This window comes from Thalassophryne amazonica, chromosome 14 (assembly GCF_902500255.1).
Source record: "Thalassophryne amazonica chromosome 14, fThaAma1.1, whole genome shotgun sequence".
Classification (NCBI taxonomy): Eukaryota; Metazoa; Chordata; class Actinopteri; order Batrachoidiformes; family Batrachoididae; genus Thalassophryne; species Thalassophryne amazonica.
Genome location: NC_047116.1, coordinates 38,590,600 through 38,615,606, shown reverse-complemented (window position 1 = coordinate 38,615,606; position 25,007 = coordinate 38,590,600). Strand labels below are relative to the sequence as shown.

The following is a 25,007-nucleotide window of genomic DNA, read 5'->3' as shown; positions in this document are numbered from 1 at the left end:
AAGTGCCCGCAAGACTTGACCCCAAGAAGTGTATTGATTGTGGGGTCAGAGGTCAAGGTCAGTCATACTTTGTAAAAATCTTGCAAGTGCAATACCATTATAATTTTATCACCAAACTTGGTATGTGTGTTACACATGGTGACCCCAAAAATCCTCTTGATTTGGGAATCAAAAGAGCCTTCTGCATAAAAGCATCACTTGTCAGTGGTAAGCTCATCAACATTTGCAAAGGTCAACATGGATTTGTGGCAGTCTATACATTTTCTAACACATAAAAGCTTTTACAACTGACTGTTCTCATGTTCTAAGCTTTTAGCCTCACAAATATCTCTGTCATCTCCATTCCCATGCCTCTCATCTTCCTTATCTTCCCCTCTCTCTCCCTTCCACCCCCTCTCTTCCTCTGTCAGTGGGATCTCCCTGCTGGTGTTAAAGCGCAGGGCATTATATCTCTGCAGCTCCAGTCTCTAAGAGAGATCAGTGCTGGAAATGTCCACAGCGCAGAGAACAGCCAGCTCTGCTACTACAGCACTGTCAACTGGACAAAACTGTTTCCGAACTGCAAACCAGAAGGTTTTGATCCGCAATAACCGGAGTCCACAGAGTGCTGTAAGTTCCTGTTGTGATCATAAACACCTGTGGTACCACATGGTGAAAAGGCAATGAAAATGTGATACACCTCAAATATTATATTGTCCAACAACAGTGTTCTAGAGATGAGCGTTCCCTCACAATATAGCCACTGACTTTTTGTATTCTAGGCATACATTCACCATCAGTTGTGGAACTCCAGACCCCCATCAGATCTTTTTTTCTCCTTGTTACAATCTTAAACAAATGTGCTTCAAAATTTAAAGTCAGTTTGAGTCAGTTTGTTTTAAAAATGTGACACTTCTAGTGCTCAGGATTGTCAATTATCAGCTAATCTTGTCTGCTAATCTCATGTTTGACTTAAGTCATCAATCTGCATTTATGGCTAAAGCCCCATCACACATAGCAAGAATGTGCAGGAACCAGGTTGACACGGCAAATATTGCCATAATCCGATGCAGTCGGAGGGAAAAGAGGCGTGGTCAGCCGTGTCAGAACACATAAGGATTACCTGGTCCACACCTCAGCATGGCATCCAAAGCGTATGTAGACGAGAGGTAGATGACACAGACTGCTGTCAGACGCCACAAAAGGCGCTAAAGACCGCTGATGTCCAAAGGTCTGGATGGCAAACATGGGACCAGAGTGGGAGGGAGCGCTGTGTTCCTCATGCGTGTGTGTGTGGGGCGCACATGTGCTCTTCTCACACGCATGGGGCTACAATTTTCACTCAGCCGTGTGTGTGTGTGTGTGTGTGGTGTGTGTGTGTGTGTGTGTTGTGTGTGTGTGTGTGTGTGTGTGTGTGTGTGTGTGTGTGTGTGTGTGTGCGCGCGCATAATGCTGCATGAGCCACTAAGCACGCACGCGTGCCACTGGACAGGTTCGCTGAAAGTGTGCTGGCAGTGAGCCAAGCTGTCCCATGCGTCAGACAGAGCCAGAGAACTCTTTTTCTTTTTTTGCGAACTTCATGCTGCCATCCAAGCAACGTCATTTTCAGGGATGTCCCTGCTTATTTCAGTAAGACAATGCCAAGCCACATTCTGCACGTGTTACAACAGCGTGGCTTCGTACTAAATAGTGCGGGTACTAGATTGGCCTGCCTGCAGTCCCAGACGTCGCCCACTGAAAATGTGTGACACATTATGAAGCGTAAAATACGACAACAGAGACCCCAGACTGTTGAACCACCTAAAGTCGTTCATCAAGCAAGAATTGGAAAGAATTCCACCTACAAAGCTTCAACAATTCGTATGCTCAGTTCCCAAATGCTTATTGAGTGTTGTTAGAAGGAAAGGTGATCTAGCACATTAGTAAACTACCACTGTCCCAGCTTTTTTGAAACGTGTTGCAGGCATCCATTTCAAAATGAGCAAATATTTGCACAAAAGCAATAAAGTTTATCAGTTTGAACATTAAATAGCTTGTGTTTGTGATGTATTCAATCAAATATAGATTGAAGAGGATTTGCAAATCATTGCATTTTGTTTTATTTTCATTTTACACACGTCCCAACTTCATTTGAATTGGGGTTGTACATTTCAACAGTTCCTTTGTGCTCCGTGGATGGGGGGTGGATATTATTATACGTGGCATGTGCTGGTCATACCGGCATGCTTTGCTGTGCCGGATCCGTCTCGAGGTTCCCTCGTATTTGCGCAAATCATTTTGGATCCTGTTTTTCCACCATCGCAATATGTAAATTGCGGTCAGATAGTCCCTCAGATTGCACATGGACCGCCGTTGGATAGGTGTCTCATCTCAACGGCGCCCAGAGGGTTTTGACATGTGCATCACACCCGGAGCCACCGGCCAATTTTGACCAACTATGTGGACTCTTGCAGATGCTGTCAGAACGTTTTGGAACTGAAACCAGACACCTCGGATGTGCGCCGATTCGTCCATTCTGACACCATTCTGAGTGATTCTGGCTATTGTGTCTGGGGTATGAGTTTATTATTTTTATGGGACAAAAAAAAACAAAAAAACTGTTTGCCATTCTGTTAGTTTGCATTAGTTTTTGTCAAAGTTTCATTGAGCTGTTGTAGCATGTTGAACTGAACAAAATTCACTCATACTGTAGCATGATCACAAACAACAAAAACTCTGCGCTCTCTGCACACCATCTATGATGTAATTACAATAATACATTTGTGCAGCATTTTGCAATTGGCATCTTGGCAAAAGTGGTGGTTTGTTTTTGTTTCTCGTGTTAGCAGCAGTAAGGACACAGTTTAGTTAATCAATTAGCAATCAGCTAACAACTGATCTTTTTTGTTAGCACATGTTTTTGAACATAGGTTCATGGTCAAAGTAATTGTAAACCTTAAAATCATACATTTAGTTCTGTTGATGCTCATAAACTATCCAACAGCAAAATCAACACATCTCACAAAGGCAACAAGCTTGGACTTGATGAGAGGAAGGAGCAGGAGGTAAAGCCAGAGTAAATCCATTCATTAGTTTATTAAAATTATGTACCATGTTATTATTATGTATTAATATTGAATTCAGTTTATTTGTACAATGACAACATAAGTCACCCCAAGGCACTACACACGAGTACATCGAACCTTACCCACCCTCTGAGCACTGGCAACAGTGGTGAGGAAAAATTCTGTTGGGTGTTTTGATAATAGGAAGACAAATCAAGCAGACCAGACTCATTGGGGTGACCATCTGCTTTGGCCACGCTCACAAAAACAAAACAACAAATAAAACATGTGTTCTTATTCAATGAATACTTTCTCTACAGTGAACTACTGTTTAATGTCATTTATTTATTGTACATCTTAATCCAGATCTTCACATGCCAAACCGATTTAGAACCTCCATGTTGTGCTGCAACATATTAAAAGTGAGCATTTTCTGGGTTTTAGAGCCCAAACACTAAGCAGTTAGTGATTATTGGTAGCTTTAGCTAAATGTTTCAGCAGTTTAAATTAGTGTTCTTACCACTAGTAAGCGCACACAAAATATAAATTAAGCATAAATCAGTATTGTTTCCACCAGGTGCTCCTACTTCCTTCCACATCCAACGATGTGCATGTTTGGTGAACTGAAACTTTAAATTGTCCATAGGATTGCATGCGGGAGTGAATATACAATGTATCTGGAAAGTATTCACAGCACTTCACTTTTTCCACATTTTGTTATATTACAGCCTTATTCCAAAGTGGAGTAAATCCATTTTTCCATCAAAATTCTACTCACATAATGACATTAAAAAAGTTTTTTGAATTTTTTGTAAATTTATTATAAACAAACAACTAAGAAATGTACGTACGTATTCACATCCTTTGCTCAATACTTTTGATGCAAGTTTTGCAGCAATTACAGCCGCACGTCTTCTTGAATATGATGCCACGTGGCATATCTGTCGTTGGGCAGTTGTGCCCAGTCCTCTTTGGAACAACCTCTCAAGCTCCATCAGGTTGGATGGGGAGCGTTGGTGCACAGCCATTTTCAGATCTCTCCAGAGATGTTCAATCAGATTCATGTCTGGGCTCTGGATGGGCCACTCAAGGACATTCACAGAGTTGCCCTGAAGCCACTCGTTTGATATCTTGACTATGTACATAGGGTCATTGTCTTGCTGAAAGATGAACTGTTGCCCCAGTCTGAGGTCAAGAGCACTCTGGAGCAGGTTTTCATCCAGGATGTCTCTGTACATTTCTGCATTCATCTTTCCCTCAGTCCTGACTAGTCTTCCAGTATCTGCCACTGAAAAGCATCCCCACAGCATGATGCTGCCACCACCATGCTTCACTGTAGGGATGGTACCTGGTTTCCACCAAACATGACGCCACCCAAAGAGTTCAATTTTTGTCTCATTAAACCTGAGAATTTGTTTCTCATTGTCTGAGAGTCCTTCAGGTGCATTTTGGCAAACTCCAGGTGGGCTGCCATGTACCTTTTACTGAGAAGTGGCTTCCATCTGACCACTCTACCATACAGGCCTGATTGGTGATTTGCTGCAGAGATGGTTGTCCATCTAGAAGGTTCTCCTCTCTCCACAGAGGAATGCTGGAGCTCTGAGTTACTATCGGGTTCTTGGTATCTTAATGACTAAGTCCCTTCTCCCCTGATGACTCAGTTTAGATGGGTGGCCAGCTCTAGCAAGAGTCATAGTGGATCTGAACTTCTTCCATTTATGATATGATGGAGGCCACTGTGCTCATTGGGACCTTTAAATCAGCAGAAATGTTTCTGTACCCTTCCCCAGATTTGTGCCTCGAACAATCCTGTGTTGGAGGTCTACACACAATTCCTTTGACTCATGCTTGGTTTGTTCTCTGACATGCACTGTCAACTGTCAGATCTTATATGTAGACAGGTGTGTGCCTTTCCAACTCATGTCCAGTCCAGTCCAGTTCAGCTGTAGAAACATCTCAAGGATGATCAGTGGAAACAGGAGGCACCTGAACTGAATTTTAACTTCATGACAAAGCCTGTGAATACCTATGTATATGTGATTTCTTGTTTTTTTATTGTTATTTATTGTTATTTTTGACAAATTTGCAGCCGATGGGGCTGAGCTGAGAGTGGCGAAGTTCCATTGTTACAGGATAAGGTTCCATTTACTGCAGTGTAATTTTTATTTATTTATTTATTTTTTGGGCTAGTATTAGTGCTATTACTCTGTAATAACTGGGCAAATAAGGGGGTCTTCATCTTTTCTACATTAGTCCAGTAGATAATTTGACTTGTCTGGTATACTGAACAAAGTGTAGTCCTTTTTATTTCAGACCAGACCAATCATTTCACCAAATGTGTCAAAATGAGTTCCTTAGTTTTTAAGTAATACAACTGAATATAAAGGCATATGTCAGTTTTCTATTGGCCATATGAACTTTTACCCTGGCTGACCTGAAATGGTCAAACTCAAGGTCATAACTGTTTAACTCAAACAGTGAGGAGCCATTGTGTCTTAAACATGGTGTAATGGCTCTGGGTTAGTCAAGGGAAAGTGGTTCAATTTTGGACAGAATGAACCAAATGTTAAGGCCACACAGTACCACATATCACCTAATCACTGAATCACAAAGAATAAATTTGCATGAATTGGTGTCAAACATGTATTGAAGGAATTTTACACTGTAAGATTTAATTTTGTGCTCTTTTAGTTTGTTTTGTTGAGTCTCTTTGTTTCTTTAGGCATATTTTAAACTGGGTCTCATTGTACTTGAGGCAACCAGCTCGAGCCATTCAAGAAAAAAAAAAAATCTGATATTCAGTGTTGGTCTGAGGTGTTATGCTGAATTTGAACACCATGGCTAATCCCGGAAAATCCACCTTGATGTCAGTGAGATGGAGTTGTGCCAATCACCAGAACCTGAAAACACATGGTCCCTGTAGATTTCAATGATTTCGGTAAACAGATCATTTGTGTCCACACAGAAGACCCAATTTTGGTAAGCAAGAAAGCTGTATTTTCAGAGATATGCTGCATTGTTATAAATTTCAATATTTTATAATCAATAACTGAGAGTCACATGAGAGAAATGAACTTGATTCAAAGCAAACAGTCCTGAAGTGTGGGAGCATCAATTGTAGGCATGCACGTGTCCCCAGTTTCCATACAGTTTCCTGCTTATTCAGTGTATGCAAGTATTTTATGATGAGCATGTACAAGTGCAAACACAACTTAAGAGACAATGATTTTTCTTTAAAATATCAGTAGACTGTTATTATCCATCCATCCATCCATCCATTTTCTTCCGCTTTATCCAGAGTCGGGTCGCGGGGGCAGCAGCTCAAGCAAAGCCGCCCAGACCTCCCGATCCACACACACCTCCCCCAGCTCCTCCAGGGGGAACCCCAAGGCGTTCCCAGGCACCCGAGAGACGTAGTCCCTCCAGCGTGTCCTGGGTCTTCCCCGGGGCCTTCTCCCGATGGGACGTGCCCAGAACACCTCTCCAGTGAGGTGTCCGGGGGCATCCTGATTAAGTGTTGTATTTTAACAGCAGATGGAAAAATGAGCTGCACAGTAGGAGCAAACCCATTTGGGGTGTGTCGGAGAGCATTGGTATTTAAGCAGCAGGAAATACTCAGTGGGCACCAAGGCCTTGGATTTACCAAGTTCATTTGGCATAGCCATGTTGTTACCATCTACAAGTAACATCAACTAATCAGACTGGTGCCTGTTTCAACTGGACTGAGCCAGATGCATATCACCATGGTATCAGGAAAACAGATGCATGTGGAAGGATTTCTGGCACAAGCCAGTCAGAATGCATCGTAGAAAACATCCACCAAAGCTCCCTGCGGTGAAGCAGCAAGGCAAAGTTTTGTTTGGTTTTTTTATGCGTGTTTACTCCTATTTTGTTTAATGGTTATTTTCAGCTCACTTTGATTGTGTATTTTATGGCGTATAATGTTGTCTGTGTCAGGAAGGGTGTTGGGGTTCGGGAGTGTGTTTTTTTACATCACAGTGTGGCTTCAGTTTGCAACATCACATCAAAAACGATGATGGTTGCATGTTGGCATTATCATATTATTTATATGTGTTACATGAATATGTTGGTGTGTGTGTGTGTGTGTGTGTGTGTGTGTGTGTGTGTGTGTGTGTGTGTGTGTGTGTGTGTGTGTGTGTGTGTGTGTGTGTGTGTGTGTGCAGTCAATTTCTGATGGACAAGTAGTTCATGATAGTAAAAAGTAAGTTCCTTCAGCTTCTGCCTTGTTTTAATCGGGGTCACCACAGCAGGACGAGGTATATCTGCATGTTGTTTTGGCACAGATTTTACACTGTATGCACTTCTTGATGCAAGCCCATCAAAGCGCCTTGGGGCAACTGTTTGTTGTGATTTGGCGCTATATAAAAAAAAAGTTGATTGATTGATTGATATTCCATGGAGGATAGGCAGGGGTGGGTTTGAACCAGGAATCCTCCACACTGGAAACAAGCGCTTAACCGCTTGGTCACCACTCTCTGCTCATTTCATGATAGTAGTAATAATAAAAATATATTACAGGTATCACTTGCATATCAGTGAATTTACTGATAAACAGGTGTAGCTTCAACAACATAATCATGCCACATTATAGGGATTCATTTTGTTCCATCATTGCAAAAAGAAAAAAAAAATGTATAAAAGTGAAGTATCATAAACTGCAAACAGAATATGGGATTGCAATCAAAATCTCCACTTAACCCACACTTGGATTGTATGAATGTTGAAGTTCCATTGTGTGCTGTTTTTTCATTTGTATTCCATGCATTTTGCAATCCAGATGTCATTGTGCTTCCAGCATGTCAGATTGTGTCAGAGAAAAACGCTGGAAGAACCAATAAAATCTGCATTCTTAAAATGCAGACATGGAACACATTGGAGGGAAAAAAAAACAAGCACAGAAGTGTAAAACCAAAAGATTGAATACAACTTCAACCTTCAACCTGCAATGCAGTCGCAATAAACACTTTATGGTTACAAACCTGTTCCTCTGCACTGTAAGAACACAGTTACCTTTGTTGTTGCTGAATATATATATATATATAAAATATATACTGTATATGCAAAATTTATCAAGTAGTTTCTTTCTTTCTTTACTTTCTAGCATGTTTCTTTCCTTTCTTGTCTTATACTTCATTCTGTCTTTCCTTCTTTTAATTTACATCACTGTAGTGGTTGTGTTCGCATGTGATCATGTCAATACAGATATTACATCACTGACAAGTGACACATCCACCTGTCCGGTGCTGCAATACGCTCACATAAATGAGCTCACAGCTCCAGGCTGTGGAGCAATAGAGCTGCCCCCACTGATCCTTCTGTGAGACTGTCACTCAGGCTGTCACATGACGGATGGACCGCATGGACGTTGCGATTGCGTGTCAAGTGACGTGCCTGTCTGGTTGGATGGCGCGCTGGAGCTGTGACAGGCAGCCGGGCTGGGTTTTTATTTTATCTCTGTTGTGGTGGTGTAGGATTGCTGCTGGCCGGTGACTCCACCTCCAGCGGGACATGCTGGGTATGCCATGGTGCTCCACAGCAGTCAGCTGTTCCATCATGGACATGACAGCCTTCCAGTTGTGTGCGCTGCGCTGACAGCGATCACACTGCACTGTGGCCACCGTTCAAGCCTTCGCAACCTCAGCTGCCCCTTGGCAATAGGCTCATGGTGTAGGGCGGGGGGGGGAGCAACACACTCACACACCATCTGTGTTGCGGGGGGACGACACACTGCACACTTGCGCGCCATTTGTGTTGGGGGGGAACACCACACACTCGCACACCATTTGTGTTGGGGAGTCAAGCACCGCACGCTCGCACGCCATTTGTGGTGTTGGGGGAAGGACGGCAGACTCGCACACCACATGTGTTGCTTGGGTAGGTGGGGAACGGCACACTTATGCCATTTGTGTTGTTCGGTAATGGCACACTCACAGGACTCTTAGGAAATGTGGAGACATTCGTGCAACCAGCTGAAAAGTGATTGCCTGCGCTCTGCTTTTTTCCGGGCATCTCAAGCCGAGAGCAGGTCGAATGGGTACTCGCACGCCATGAGCCATGATTTGGACGGTAGTGTGAAGGCTGCCTCGATTGCGTCATTTGCCCAGGGTTCAACATGGTTGATAATTTCGTGCAGCCACTCGGCCGTGGCATGATATATCCGACCTGCGTTTGTCATATCGTGCGAATGTTGCGAGCATGATCAGATGGCAGTGCGATCTGATCTTGCCCATCTTTCAAATGGGTTTCCGGCACGAGCAACACACAAATGTAGAGTGTATGTGATGTACCCGAATGTAATGTGCCCAAATGGATGTGGCAACTGCTGTACGAGGCGTTCTGAGTGCGGCTCCGATTTTTCACGAGTGCCATTCGAATCCTTCTTAGTGCACCATGCCACCTCATTCGTGTTTTGTGTGAAGGGTCCCTTACGCTTGACTTTCCTTTCTTTCCTCCTTTGTTTTGTCCCTTCCTTTCTTGTCTTTTCTTCTTTCTTTCATTCTTACCCTTTATTTCTTTCCTTCTTGCTTGCCTTTCCTTTGTTTCTTGCATTCCTTTTCATTTGTTCTTTCCTGTCTTATTGTCTTCCTTTATTCTGTCCTTCCTTTCTTTCCTTCATGACTGTCTTTCTTCCTTTTTCCTTCTTGCGTTTTCTTTTTTTTGATCTTCTTTTGGGTCTTTTGTTGTGTTTCTTCTTGTTTCTGTTACGTTCTTGCCTTTCCTTCCTTCTTTCTCTCTTACCCATATTTTTTTCTTCTTCCTTTCTTTATTGCCCTTTGCTTTCTGCCTGTAGGATGCCAGTCTTCTTCTCCTTATTATTATTATTATTATTATCACCACTGTTGGCCTGCTCTACTGTCTGGTGTGAGATTCAAACAGACACCAATCATCTCCAGCCCCATGTGGTTTTATTTTGCAACCGTGTCAGAAACTTCTGAAGTTGGTACCGTTTTGATCTTGCAAGTGTTGTATAGTAAAAAAGCCATCCGACCTCTCTACCTCCCTTGTTTATTTCCTTCCCCTGTGCACTTGTCCTTCCTCCTTCTCCTCATCCTTCTCTCTGGCCGGTCAGTTTACCTACGGCTCTGGAAGCCCAACAGAGTTGGTTTTGTCTGTTATGAAAGGCAAAGCTTTCATCCTCTGTCCTCACAAGGAACTCTTGATTTCTGCGTGCGCACCCTTTTCTTTCTTTCTGTCTGAATTTTTAAGCATTCTGGACATGGCTGTGGCTGCAACTGAGGCATAGCCGCTGGCTTACATGTGGCCAGCACCTCAAAGAGGCGAATAGGAGATGAGAGGAGAGAAGACAAGAGGAGGAGAGAAAAGCAGGGCCAGCACTCGGTCTGGTTTCATTTCAAACAAGAGCAGATTACTTCTGATGCAGATGGGATGATAACAGTTCCCTGTGTATCTGCAGTGTCGTCACCGTGTTACTTCAATACTCGAGCATTGTCGCTGTAATGCTCTCAGATGTAGCTGCCTTTGGAGAACACAGTGTTGATGGCAGAACAGAGAGATAAGAGATCTAGACACAAGAACAAAGTCGGGGTAATGGCCCGAGCTTCTTGGTGCCGTATGAAAAACACTGAGGTGCAGAAACCTGCAGACGTGTAATTATAAACCGAAGCAAAATGCAATGTTTTTCCAGTGTTGAATGTAATCCAAAGTACACACTCATTAATAGTTCCTATGTTTGAATCATTATGAAACAAAAGTGCCTTTTATGGATTTACAACATGATCCAACCAGCCACAAACAGCTGAATTAACACAAACTGCTATGGGTGAGTGAATAATAACAGTGATGTCTTTAATAATCAGTTAACACTCTTTATTGTTTACAATGTAAGGTGCAGGAAGGTTTTTGTGGTTGATATTTCCCTGTAAATTTATAAGTGAGAAAAAAAATCAGTTTTATTGAATGTAGAGCTTACCATACATTTGAATGAAGGGCCATCTTAAAAACAACTACAACCATAGTAAGTATTAGCACAGGTGTGCCCAACCTTTTTTGAACCCGAGATCTCAAAAGCCGTAGCATAGTCGCAATTTATTGTGCACCAATTTAATAACACAATTTCCTGCCACAAAGATAAAGTTTTAATAATTTTTGTTGATGTACAATCGGCTGCACCCATTTTATTCGGGGGCGCCACAAAGGATACAGCCAGATCCACATTGGTATTTGGCACAACTTTTACACCTGATGCCCTTCCTGATGGAACTCCAGTGTCACCTGGAGAAATATACACTGCCGCTGGTGTTCCGAAGAGGTCTCCCATCCTAGTACCAACCAGATCCTGCACTGCTTAGCTTCTGAGATCTGATGGGATCAGGCTCACACAGAGCAGAATGGCTGCATGAAGTTTTACCAATAATAATGCATTATTTAAAGGACATGTCTCACCCAAATCATAACAATTTAGATTTAGGCTGTTAGTGACCATACGATGATCCACCGGGATTACTTTGTGCACTTCCGTGACTGGATTCAAAGCATACGCCATGTGCAATAAGCAGCTACGGAGACATCCAAAAAGAAAGTATTCATGAGTACACAAGTGTTTACAACAACTGACAGGGCAACTAGAAGTGTCCCAGTGTGTGCTTCAGTTGAATGTAACTGATAACATTAAGAACAGAGGCACAGATTAATTCCAAAGTTTATGAAAGTGTGATGTCATGTTATGATGCATTCTTTTTACAACCCCAATTCCAATGAAGCTAGGACATTGTGTGAATGTAAATAAAAACAGAATTCAATGATTTGCAAATCCTATTCATCCTCATTTGAAATGGATGCCTGCAACACATTTCAAAAAAGCTGGGACAGTGGTATGTTTACCACTGTGTTGCATCACCTTTCCTTCTAACAACACTTAGTAAGCATTTGAGAACTGATGACACTAACTGTGAGTGTTATGACTGGGTATAAAAGGCGCATCCCCAACAGGCTCAGCCATTCACAAGCAAAGATGGGGCAAGGATCATCACTTTGTGAACAACTGTGTGGAAAAATAGTACAAGAGTTTAAGAACAATGTTTCTGACATTCAATTGCAAGGAATTTAGGGATTCCATCATCTACAGTCCATAATATCATCAGACGATTCAGAGAATCTGGAGAACTTACTGCACGTATGCGGAAAGGCCGAAGGCCAACATTGAATGCCCGTGACCTTCGATCCCTCAGGCGGCATTAAAAACCGACATCATTGTGTAAAGGATCTTACTGCGTGGGCTCAGGAACACTTCAGAAAACCATTGTCAGTTAACACAGTTTGTTGCTACATCTATAAGTGCAAGTTAAAACTCTACCATGCAAATCGAAAGCCATACATCAACAACATCCAGAAACGTTGCTGCCTTCTCAGGGCCCAAGCTGATTTGAAATGGACAGACACAAAGTGGAAAAGTGTGCTGTGGTCTGATGAGTCCACATTTCAAATTGTTTTTGGAAATCATGGACATCGTGTCCTCCAGACAAAAGAGGTAAAAGACCGTCCAGATTGTTACCAGTGCAAAGTTCAAAAGCCAGCATCTGTGATGTTATGGGAATGTGTTAGTGCCCATGGCATGGGCAACTTACACATGTGTGATGCACCATGAATGCTAAAAGGTACATCCAGGTTTTGGAGCAACACATGCTGCCATCCAAGCAACATCTTTTTCAGTGGCTTCATCGTAAACGAGTACAGGTACTCGACTGGTCTGGCTGCAGTCCAGACCTGTCACCCATTAAAGGGGATAGAGAATCAAAATCATCTTTTTCATGTTTTTGGTGTTAGTTCAGAGTCTCCCCGCTGTGGGGAAAACACATGAAGTGCCAGCAAGTTTCAGAACCTCTGTTTCAAGTAATTCTCCTTTTTTGAATTGCCGCCAGAAAATAGGCCAAGTCATGTTTGAGGGAAACATTGCGTCACATTTTCACCAATAGCCCCCCCACACACACACCCACACCCACCCCCTTTCACACACGCCCCTTCGAAATTAATTATTCATAAGGTTGTGCCCACCCATTCATAACACTCGAAGAAGAGCAATGGCGAGCTACAGGTGTGCTTTCCCAGGCTGTTTTAGCGGACTACGATCTTTACATATTCTTCCCACGGAAAGCAATGTACGCGATCAATGGCTTTTATTCATTTTTAACCACATCCCCAGTACATACAACCACCGACTATTTCTTTGCTCTGCGCATTTCACGGAGGACTGTTTCACAAACCTTGCACAATTTCGAGGTGGCTTCAGTCGGAATTTAATGCTCAGTAGAGGGTCAGTTCCGACTTTGCGACAAAATCAACCCCAGCAATCAGTACAGCCTGTAAGTATCACATTTTCTTTTGTTTTAAATTTGTGTTGCGCTATATTCCTGTTGTAAGAATTGCACGTTAGAATGGCATGTTAGCTCTGGTTTGTTCCTCTAAAGGGAATGAGCTAACCCCTTAGCAGCTAGCTATTAGCATTATTATGCTGGCAGCAAGTAAGCCTGCAAAGGGCATCTTGCTTATTTCAATGCATAACCTTTGGAAGTCATAGTAACCGAAGTAAAACAAAACAAATGAAGTTTCACAGATTTTTTTAGTCCAATTTTGCATGTTTTTTTTTCGTCCTCATCAAGCAGCCGGTCGCGGCGCCGCGAAGGGAGAGCACGCGCATTGTGTTCTGCGTGTGTCTGTTTATAAGAACCTTCTCGCCCAGAAGAAAAAAGAGCGCCAACAACTACCAGTGATGCCGGTAACAGCACTGAGCTTTACAAAGAAATTTTTATGCTTTTTTTTCTCCGAGCCGCTCTGCATCTGCTGTTAAAAACAACTGATCCTCCGCGCTTTCTTTTCAGTGAGAGCAAGGGCAGCCAATCAAACAAAGGCAACCGATCAGCACCAACACCTACGTGCATTTCATAATGAGGTTGCCAAATAAGCTCCAATACAACGTCATTAAGGGCAAACGACGCATTCTAAACCCAGCATAGTAACATAGCTGTTTCAGAGAGCCTTTTAGGAAGGTTCTGAGCCATTACAGACCCAACCAATTTTTGGGGGGCTACATATCACATCACAGAACAAGGATTAATGCCCCATTCAACCTTTTTCTATCACCTTTAAAAATGTGTGGCGCATTGTAAAGCTCAAAGTACGACAATGGAGACCCCAGACTGTTGAACAACTGAAGTCGTACATCAAGCAAGAATGGGAAAGAATTCCACCTACAAAACTTCAACAATTAGTGTCCTCAGTTCCCAAATGCTTATTGAGTGTTGATAGAAGGAAAGGTGATGTAACACAGTGGTAAACATCCACTGTCCCAGCTTTTTTGAAACGTGTTGCAGGCATCCATTTCAAAATGAGCAAATATTTGCACAAAAACAATAGTTTATGTTTGAACATTAAATACCTTGTACCTTGTAACATGTGAATTTCTCCTCTGTGAGATCAATAAAGTTTATCTTTATTTTTTGTGGTGTATTCAACTGAATATAGGTTAAAGAGGATTTGCAAATCGTATTCTGTTTTTATTTACATTTTACACAATGTCCCAACGTTATTGGAATTTGGGTTGTAATGAAAAATATATATTAAATGGGGTTTTCAATGGTAAATTTTAACGGGCACAAAATCTGTAATCTGGATCAGATCCAGATCAAACTTTGTCAGCCGATAAAGGATACCATCCTATAATATGAAAGAACTTTGATTTTTTTTTTTTTTGACGGAGTTATGAATTATGAAAATTCATTCAGTGTTAAAGATATGGTTTTTCCCAATTTTCCAAAATTTTTCCTGACTATTACGTTTGACTTCTGACCTTGAATATTGAACCAGTTTTTGCCTATCAGGATATGAATCCTCTGTTAAAAAAAAAAATCATAATGATATATGAAAAATTGTGGGTTACAGGCTGTTCACAAACAAACAAACAAAAAACAGGGCTGAATACATATCCTCTTCCCAATTTCATTGGCAAGGTAATAACACCTTTTGCGCTCATGGCATTGCAGTTGTCTAAAAATGAGGTGTGGTCTGGCATAGAGGTGAAATATTAGTAGCTTCTATCACTAGAAAGTGTCCATTCCTATCTTACACTGTCTAAAGACCACGTTACTTGAGCGGTTTCACAATGTACATACACTCTGCCTGCACATATCCTCCCTAGTCACCTGCAATGGTGTAAGATTAATTTGACAACATACTGTATTATGGCCACTGTAGGCAAAGAAAAAACTCAACAACAGACCAGAGATAACAACCCATATTCAATGAGAAAGCTGTCTCCCACCCAAAAAAAACCTCCTCAGACAGTGTTGATGGCCACTGTCCACTGTGTGTGCTGATAGGCTGACACAAATACAAGCAAGAAGTCCTTTCAGATTTGTCCACACTGTCTGCCTGGCACAGTCCAGTTTAAAGTGAAGGTTGGTGCCACTCTGATTGGTTATCATGTTTGGGCTCCAAAATCTCCAAGAATAATGAAATTGCTAAAGCCAATCCTTTTGCACACAGCACCTAAATTTATGCTGTCATTTCCCACCACTTAGTCCACCTAACTCTACAACATTTGCAGGGTATTGTTCAGATATGCAATAACACATCATTACACATCTGTTTTGTAAATTAATGGAACTTTTTCTTCCCATTGTTTGTTTTTGTGTGCACTGAGTAGCCAAGGATCATATGGTGTGTGACCCGCTCTGCTCGGATGCAGGCTGCTGGGGTTCCGGCCCTGACCAATGCCTGTCGTGTCGATACTTCAGTCGTGGCAGAACCTGCGTGGATACCTGCAATCTATATGAAGGGTGAGTTGTGCAAACCTATGCAGTCACACAAATGTACAACACAGTGTGTGTGAATCATCTTGAGCGTTGGAGGCTAAATGGATGTAGAGCAACAAATAATCCTATAGACTCTGCTGTTTCAGGCTCAGGATTTTTTCTTATATCAGGTTTTTTACACTTGGGTTGGGGAATATTCTGTAATAATGGGATGCTGACTTGAAAGACTTTTTCATATATAATTTTAACAATTACCATGAAGACGACCATTGGCATCTTAACTGCAATGCATTTTTAATAAGTGAAAAAATGGTTCGCTCCATCTAAACGCCTGCTATTGTGAAGTTTCTACCATCTTTAGCTGTTGTGTCTTCAGTGCCTCATTAGTGTAACATACAGGACTATTGGGTTTGTGTGCAGATAAATAATTAACAAGCGGCAACTAAGGCTTGTGGTTTTACAGTAATAACAGAAAAAGGTTTTGCTCATAAGTTCAGCACCTTTTCAACTGACCACTTTACTGCAACTGTCAAACCACTAAACTACACAGCTTCTGGAACCTTTCTCTGACTACGAAAGGGTTCATGCCCTTAAATAGCTGTATTGTCAGTTGTCCTTTTTTGAAAGGCTGCTTTTTCATGTTTTGCACAATGGTTTGTAGATTTTTGGTCTAAGAGGAAAATCAAATGAGGCTTCAGACTGTTTCTTTTACAAAATCCTGTTGTAACTATTCTATGTGCCTTATGTTACCTTTTCATTTCAGTTTTCCATATCCAGTATGAAAAGAGGGAAAAATATAAAATTGTCATGTTTTTTATGTGTAATTTTTGTTTTCTCTTTTAATGAAAGAAAGCTATTTAAAAAAAAAAAAAATATATATATATATATATATATATATATATATATATATATATATATATACAGTGAGGAAAATAAGTATTTGAACACCCTGCGATTTTGCATGTTCTCCCACTTAGAAATCACGGAAGGGTCTGAAATTTTCATTTTAGGTGCATGTCCACTGTGAGAGACATAATCTTAAAAAAAAAAAAAAAAAAAAAATCCAGAAATCACAATGTGTGATTTTTTAATAATTTATTTGTATGTTACTGCTGCAAATAAGTATTTGAACACCTGTGAAAATCAGTGTTAATATTTGGTACAGTAGCCTTTGTTTGCAATTACAGAGCTCAAACGTTTCCTGTAGTTTTTCACCAGGTTTGCACACACTGCAGCAGGGATTTTGGTCCACTCCTCCACACAGATCTTCTCTAGATCTTTCAGATTTGGAGTTTCAGCTCCCTCCAAAGATTTTCTATTGAGTTCAGGTCTGGAGACTGGCCAGGACCTTGAAATGCTTCTTACGGAGCCCCTCCTTAGTTGCCCTGGCTGTGTGTTTGGGGTCATTGTCATGCTGGAAGACCCAGCCATGACCCATCTTCAATGCTCTTACTGAGGGAAGGAGGTTCTTTGCCAAAATCTCGCAATACATGACGCCATCCATCCTCCCTTCAATACGGTACAGTAGTCCTGTCCCCTTTGCAGAAGAGCACCCCCAGAGTATGATGTTTCCACCCCCATGCTTCATGGTTGGCATGGTTTTCTTGGGGTTGTTCTCATCCTCTAAACATGGTAAGTGGAGTTGATTCCAAAAAGCTCTATTCTGGTCTCATCTGACCACATGACCTTCTACCATGCCTCCTCTGGATCATCCAGATGGTCACTGGTGAACTTCCAAACGGGCCTGGACATGTGCTGGCTTGAGCAGGGGGACCTTGGTGCCCTGCAGGCTTTTAAACCATGACAGCATCATGTGTTACTAATGTAATCTTTGTGACTGTGGTCCCAGCTCTCTTCAGGTCATTGACCAGATACTCCTGTGTAGTTCTGAGCTTTCTCAGAATCATCCTTACCCCACAAAGTGAGATCTTGCATGGAATCCCAGACCGAGGGAGATTGACAGTCATGTGTTTTTTCCACTTTCTAATAAATAATCATAACAGTTGTTGTCTTCTACCAAGCTGCTTGCCTGTTGTCCTATAGTCCATCCCAGCCTTGTGCAGGTCTACAGTTTTGTCCCTGGTGTCCTTAGACAGCTCTTTGTTCTTGGCTATGGTGGACAGGTTGGAGTGTGATTAATTGAGTGTGTGAACAGATGTCTTTTATACAGGTAACAAGTTCAAACAGGTGCAGTTAATACAGGTAAAGAGTGCAGAATAAGAGGGCTTCTTAAAGAAAAATTAACAGGTCTGTGAGAGCCAGAATTCTTGCTGGTTGGTAGGGGGTCAAATACTTATTTGCAGCAGTAAGATACAAATAAATTATTAAAAAAATCATACATTGTGATTTCTGGATTTTTTTTTTTTTTTAGATTATGTCTCTCACAGTGGACATGCACCTAAGATGAAAATTTCAGACCCCTGCATGATTTCTAAGTGGGAGAACTTGCAAAATCGCAGGGTGTTCAAATACTTATTTTCCTCACTGTATATATATATATATATATATATATATATATATATATATATATATAAAATTGTTGTATATAAATGTTGTAGGTACATTTAGTGCATCATAAAACATAATGAAAAACTGAGAAATATTAAGAATTTCAACTTGAATAATAATCTATATGAAAACTGAGTTCTTTGTGTGAATTTTTTTTTTTTTTTTTTTTTTTTTTTTTTTTTTTGTATATAAGTTGCACCAGAGTATATATAAGTCGCAGGACCAAAAAAGCTATTTGAAATAAAATGTGGCTTAAATTATCAGAAATTTTGTTTGACAGTAATTTTAGTATTGCACAATAATTTGCAACTCTGTTTGTGTGGCTTCAGTTGTTTTAGGTGTGTTCTATGTGTATGAAAGAGCAGCACCGTGCTGAGCTGTTACGGAAAGATGGTCATGGGTTCAACCCAGCAAAGATCACTTGATGTCTATGTGGAATTTCTGCACTCTTTCCATGCTCGTTTCTTCTTGCTGTCAATCATGCACATTAGATTCTTGCTCCTTGTAGATCTGAAATTGCATCAGAAAAAGCATCCAGCATAAAATATGCCTAAATCAAAGTGCTGATCCGTACCGTGTCTGCTGTGGTGACCCAAACCGAACAGGAGCAGCAGAAAGAAGAACAAAATGTGCCTGAACCCTTTTCACAGTATTGTGTAGTCTGCAGCATGAAGAACACTTTGTATTGAACCAGGCCATTACCTTCATTTTATTATTGAATTATCTATGGAAATAAAGTTTTTTTTTTTTTTTTTCCAAAGACAGATTTTTAGTTTGATAATTCATTATTTTCTTTAAGAAGGACAAAAAACTACACATTTAATTTTTTGTTTGTTTGTTTGGGTATTTTTGGAAAAGTAAGATTTGGGTATTTCAAAACTCATCTTGATCCACCATTTGAGAAAAGAGCCTAACAAATGCTACATTTTTTTAAACATAATTTTCCTGTCATATCCTCCTGACTGCCAGGATTATGACATGCCAAACATTGGAAACATTGAATATATTGAATGGAATCTTGAATATATTGAATGAAATGAATTATGTATTTTGAATGGAAACTTGAATATATTGAATGAACCTTGAATATATTGAATGGAAACTTGAACATATTAAATGAAACTTGAATATATTGAATAGAACTAAATATATATTAAATGTCAACTTGAATATATTAAATGGAAACCTAAATATATTAAATGGAAGCTTGAATATGTTGAATGGAAACCTGAATATCTTGAATGGAATTTTGAATATACTGAATGCAACTTGAATATATAGTCAGTGAAACTTGAACATATTGAGTTAAACTAAATATACAGTATATTGAATGGAAACTTGAATATACTGAAAGAACCTTGAGAATTTCGAACAAAATTTCAACCCACTTCTACCATCTGCTGTTTGCATTTGGTAAAGCACAGCCAGCTCAGGTGCACTGCAGCAAAATGAGTGATTCAGCAAACAACATCATGGCAGCAGTCTTAAGCAATGAGGAAACAATTAACACCTTAGCAAGTGCATTTGCTGCCCAAAGTAATAGAGGTAACAAAACAGAATATCATTCTTCTAATGAAGAAGTTTGCTCTTTGTTTGTCCTTTGTTGCAGTGTCACAGATATGAGAACAATCAAAAGGCTTATACAGTTTCAGGCAAAATTTCAAGTTTGATTTCATATTAAGAATTTCAACTTTAATAATATAAGAATATAATATTAAGAATTTTAATTCATTCAGTATATTCAAGCTTCCATTCAATATTCTCAAGATTCATTCAGTATTCTCGAGGTTCATTCAATATATTCAAAATTCCATTCAATATACAACCCCTGGCAAAAATTATGGAATCACCGGCCTCGGAGGATGTTCATTCAGTTGTTTAATTTTGTAGAAAAAAAGCAGATCACAGACATGACACAAAACTAAAGTAATTTCAAATGGCAATTTTCTGACTTTAAGAAACACTATAAGAAATCAGGAAAAAAAATTGTGGCAGTCAGTAACGGTTACTTTTGTAGACCAAGCAGAGGGAAAAAAATATGGAATCACTCAATTCTGAGGAAAAAATTATGGAATCATGAAAAACAAAAGAACGCTCCAACACATCACTAGTATTTTGTTGCACCACCTCTGGCTTTTATAACAGCTTGCAGTCTCTGAGGCATGGACTTAATGAGTGACAAACAGTACTCTTCATCAATCTGGCTCCAACTTTCTCTGATTGCTGTTGCCAGATCAGCTTTGCAGGTTGGAGCCTTGTCATGGACCATTTTCTTCAACTTCCACCAAAGATTTTCAATTGGATTAAGATCCGGACTATTTCCAGGCCATGACATTGACCATATGTGTCTTTTTGCAAGGAATGTTTTCACAGTTTTTGCTCTATGGCAAGATGCATTATCATCTTGAAAAATGATTTCATCATCCCCAAACATCCTTTCAATTGATGGGATAAGAAAAGTGTCCAAAATATCAACGTAAACTTGTGCATTTATTGATGATGTAATGACAGCCATCTCCCCAGTGCCTTTACCTGACATGCAGCCCCATATCATCAATGACTGTGGAAATTTACATGTTCTCTTCAGGCAGTCATCTTTATAAATCTCATTGGAACGGCACAAAACAAAACTTCCAGCATCATCACCTTGCCCAATGCAGATTCGAGATTCATCACTGAATATGACTTTCATCCAGTCATCCACAGTCCACGATTGCTTTTCGTTAGCCCATTGTAACCTTGTTTTTTTTCTGTTTAGGTGTTAATGATGGCTTTCGTTTAGCTTTTCTGTATGTAAATCCCATTTCCTTTAGGCAGTCTCTTACAGTTTGGTCACAGACGTTGACTCCAGTTTCCTCCAATTCGTTCCTCATTTGTTTTGTTGTGCATTTTTGATTTTTGAGACATATTGCTTTAGGTTTTCTGTCTTGATGCTTTGATGTCTTCCTTGGTCTACCAGTATGTTTGCCTTTAACAACCTTCCCATGTTGTTTGTATTTGGTCCAGAGTTTAGACACAGCTGACTGTGAACAACCAACATCTTTTGCAACATTGCGTGATGATTTACCCTCTTTTAAGAGTTTGATAATCCTCTCCTTTGTTTCAATTGACATCTCTCGTGTTGGAGCCATGATTCATGTCAGTCCACTTGGTGCAACAGCTCTCCAAGTTGTGATCACTCCTTTTTAGATGCAGACTAACGAGCAGATCTGATTTGATGCAGGTGTTAGTTTTGGGGATGAAAATTTACAGGGTGATTCTATAATTTATTCCTCAGAATTGAGTGAGTCCATATTTTTTCCCTCAGTAACCCTTACTGACTGCCACAATTTTTTTTCTTGATTTCTTATAGTGTTTCTTAAAGCCAGAAAGTTGCCATTTGAAATGACTTTAGTTTTGTGTCATGTCTGTGATCTGCTTTTTTTCTACAAAATTAAACAACTGAATGAATATCCTCCGAGGCCGGTGATTCCATAATTTTTGCCAGGGGTTGTATTTAAGCTTTCATTCAATATATTCAAGTTTCCATTCAATATATATTTGTTTTCATTCAATATATATTCAAGTTTCCTTCAATATATATTCAAGTTTCATTCAATATATATTTAATTTCATTCAATAGATTCAAGTTTCCATTCAATATATTTTCAGTTTCATTCAATATATTCAAGTTTCCATTCAATATATATTCAAGTTTCCATTCAATATATGTTCAGTTTCATTCAATATATATTCAAGTTTCATTTAATATATATTTAATTTCATTCAATAGATTCAAGTTTCCATTCAATATATATTCAAGTTTCCATTCAATATATGTTCAGTTTCATTCAATATATTCAAGTTTCCATTCAATATATATTCAAGTTTCATTTAATATATATTTCATTTCATTCAACAGATTCAAGTTTCCATTCAATATATATTCAGTTTCATTCAATATATTCAAGTTTCATTCAATATATATTTATATATTTAGTTTAATTCAATATATTTAACTTTCCATTCAATATATTCCAGTTTCCAGTTTGGCATGCCATACTGGACATATATATATGTGTGTGTGTGTGTGTGTGTGTGTGTGTGTGTCCTGGTAGTCAGGAGGATATAATTGGTTTATCTCATTTTATTACTTTTTATAATTGTACTGATAGTGTCCTTTAATTTCTTCTTTGTACGTATTTGTTTTGTTTTTGTGTCTGTGATTGATTTGTAAGTTGAACTGTTGTTAAGGACCTTGATGTTTTTTATGCTAATTATTTATTATTGGAATTATTATTGGATTTATTACTGGAATTCCAGGGTGTCTGAAACTACTTCACCTTCATTTCTATGACCTAGGACATGGTGATGACCAACTTGTATAAACAAAGAAAAATAACTCAATAAATAAATATGTTGAGCTAAATTGTAAGCAAACACAATTAGTTGGTTGAAGACAACCTTCATAGTACATGAGTGGCCCTTCATGCCGGACTCTTAAGCAAACTTGGGAGACAACATCGTTATGTAGTAAAAAAATGAATAAATAAATTGGCACATTCATGATAAGACTCTACACGTAAGTGAACTGGTAAGTAGACTTACATGGAGTAAGTCAAAAATTTTAAGGGGATCAACCTTGGAGAGGAGTGAGGAGGATCCAGTGATCTTAGGGCAGGGTGGCTAGGCGTGTCACTGCGTGTCACAGTCACTGCTTGCGCACGGGGCCACGCCCTGCCTACCTGTCCAACTGCACACCAGCGCTGCCTGCATTGCCTGTACAGCTAACATGTCATAATCTTAACACAAAACTGAGTGAGTAAGTGAACCACCAAACCATTCACCCATTCACCTTCCAGGACCTGTTATACAAAGTATAAATCAGGTGACCTTTTACACTTAAACCGACTATACTCTGCACCAGGGTGTGGTACGATTGTGCATTACAGCAGGATCATACAGAACTGTGTGGGTTATTGCCACGTGTATGCAGCAGCTGCAGCAGGAAGATGAATCGTGCTGAGATGAGAGAACATCACATGGTATTACATACAGAAACATAGAGGAAAACACAGCCACACGTGAACACAGGCAGGTAGCACAAAGAGACAGATACACACATTTGCACGACAACACAGAGATAATGACACACTTAGTTGTCCACCAGTGTAATAGAGCCAGTAGACTTTCATTACAGGTTTTGGTTAGGTGGAGATGTTTGTGCTTTTAAAACTTCAAGTGGGAGCAGAAAGAAAGAAAAGCTGCACCTTGAATGGTCTGGTAATTGGGGTCCAGGACACACACACAGAACACTGGAGTTTAGAGAGCTTCTTCTTTCAGCTGCTCACGTTAGGGGTCACCACAGCAGATCCGTTTCCATTTCACCTTCTCCTCTACATCTTCCTCTCTCATGCCAACCACCTGCGTGTCTTCCATCAGATCCATAAACCTCCTCTTTGGGCTGTTTCTGCTCCTCCTGGCATCCTTCGCCCTTTATACCTGGGCTCTTCAACTCCAGTCCTTGAGGGCCATTGTCCTGCACCTTTTACTTGTGTCACTGCTTCAATACACCTGAGTCAGTTAATGAGGCCATTAGCAGCACTCTGGAGAACTTGACTGAATGTTCCACCCCCAAGTTCCAGTTCCACCTCCAGGACAGAGCCAAATCTGTCCTGGAGGTGGAATCCCCTGCATCCACCTCCAATCCCCTGCATGTCACACTGATGCCCTGTCAGAGCACCTTCAGCCAAAGACTGAGGCCACCAAGGTGCTCCACAGAATGCCACAGGAGGGACTTCCTACCTGTGAAAATCAGACTGTATAACTCCTCCCCCTTCTGCAGAATGAATACATAATGATCAGAGTTTTTCAGTTACTTAGAGCTATGTGCAATACTGTCAACATATTGTCATTTTGCATAAATATGTGGTACTCACTGTTCTCACTGTGAAAAAAACATTTACTGTTTATGGTTTCGGCATGCTGGCAAAACAGTTACCTTTGAAATTAATAAAGTTCTTCTTATTCCTATACTGAGGAGGTAATTCAGCCGTTTGATTCAGGTGTGTTGGACCAGGGACACATCGACACAAGCCCTCATGGACTGGAGTAGAAGAGCCCTGCCTAGGTCCCTCACCTGCACATGTCCAAACCATCTCAGTTTCCCTTTTCTTCGACTTTGTCTCCAGACTGTCTTCCTGTCCTGATGTGTTTATTCCTAAGCCTGTCCCTCCTTTTCACTCCCAATGAAAATTGCAGCATCTTTAGCTCTGCCACCTCCAGCTCTGCCTCATGTCTGTTTGTTAGTGTCACCGTCTCCAAGCCATACAACATAGCTGGTCTCACTACTGTCTTGTGAACTTTCCCCTTCACCCTTGCAAATATCCTTCTGTCACAAATCACTCCTGCCACCTTTCTCCACCTTTTTCCACCCTGCCTGCACTCTTTTCTTCACCTCTCTATCACACTCTCCCTTATGTTGAGCCCAAGTATTTAAACTCCACTACCTTTTCCACCACTACTACTTGTAGCTACACTATTCCACTGGGCTCCCTCTCATTCACACAGATGTACTCTGTCTTGCTATACTGACCTTCATTCCCCTTCTCTCCAGAGCATACCCAGACAGCAAATAGATCCGGGCCGAATGTAGTCCAACATCTGGTACCAATCCTGAAAACAGGTCCGGTCCAGACAATTTTTGCAC

The 25,007-nt window shown here is 40.4% G+C and overlaps 1 protein-coding gene across 1 annotated transcript in view; it reads left to right on the top strand.

Moving 5' to 3' along the window:
* Positions 1–25,007, top strand: part of LOC117525342 (receptor tyrosine-protein kinase erbB-4-like) — a 1,053,282-nt gene that overhangs the window by 752,886 nt on the left and 275,389 nt on the right. The window contains exon 13 of the mRNA XM_034187180.1: positions 15,703–15,835. Coding sequence (XP_034043071.1) covers positions 15,703–15,835 — 133 coding nt within the window. The remainder of the gene's footprint in view (positions 1–15,702; positions 15,836–25,007) is intronic.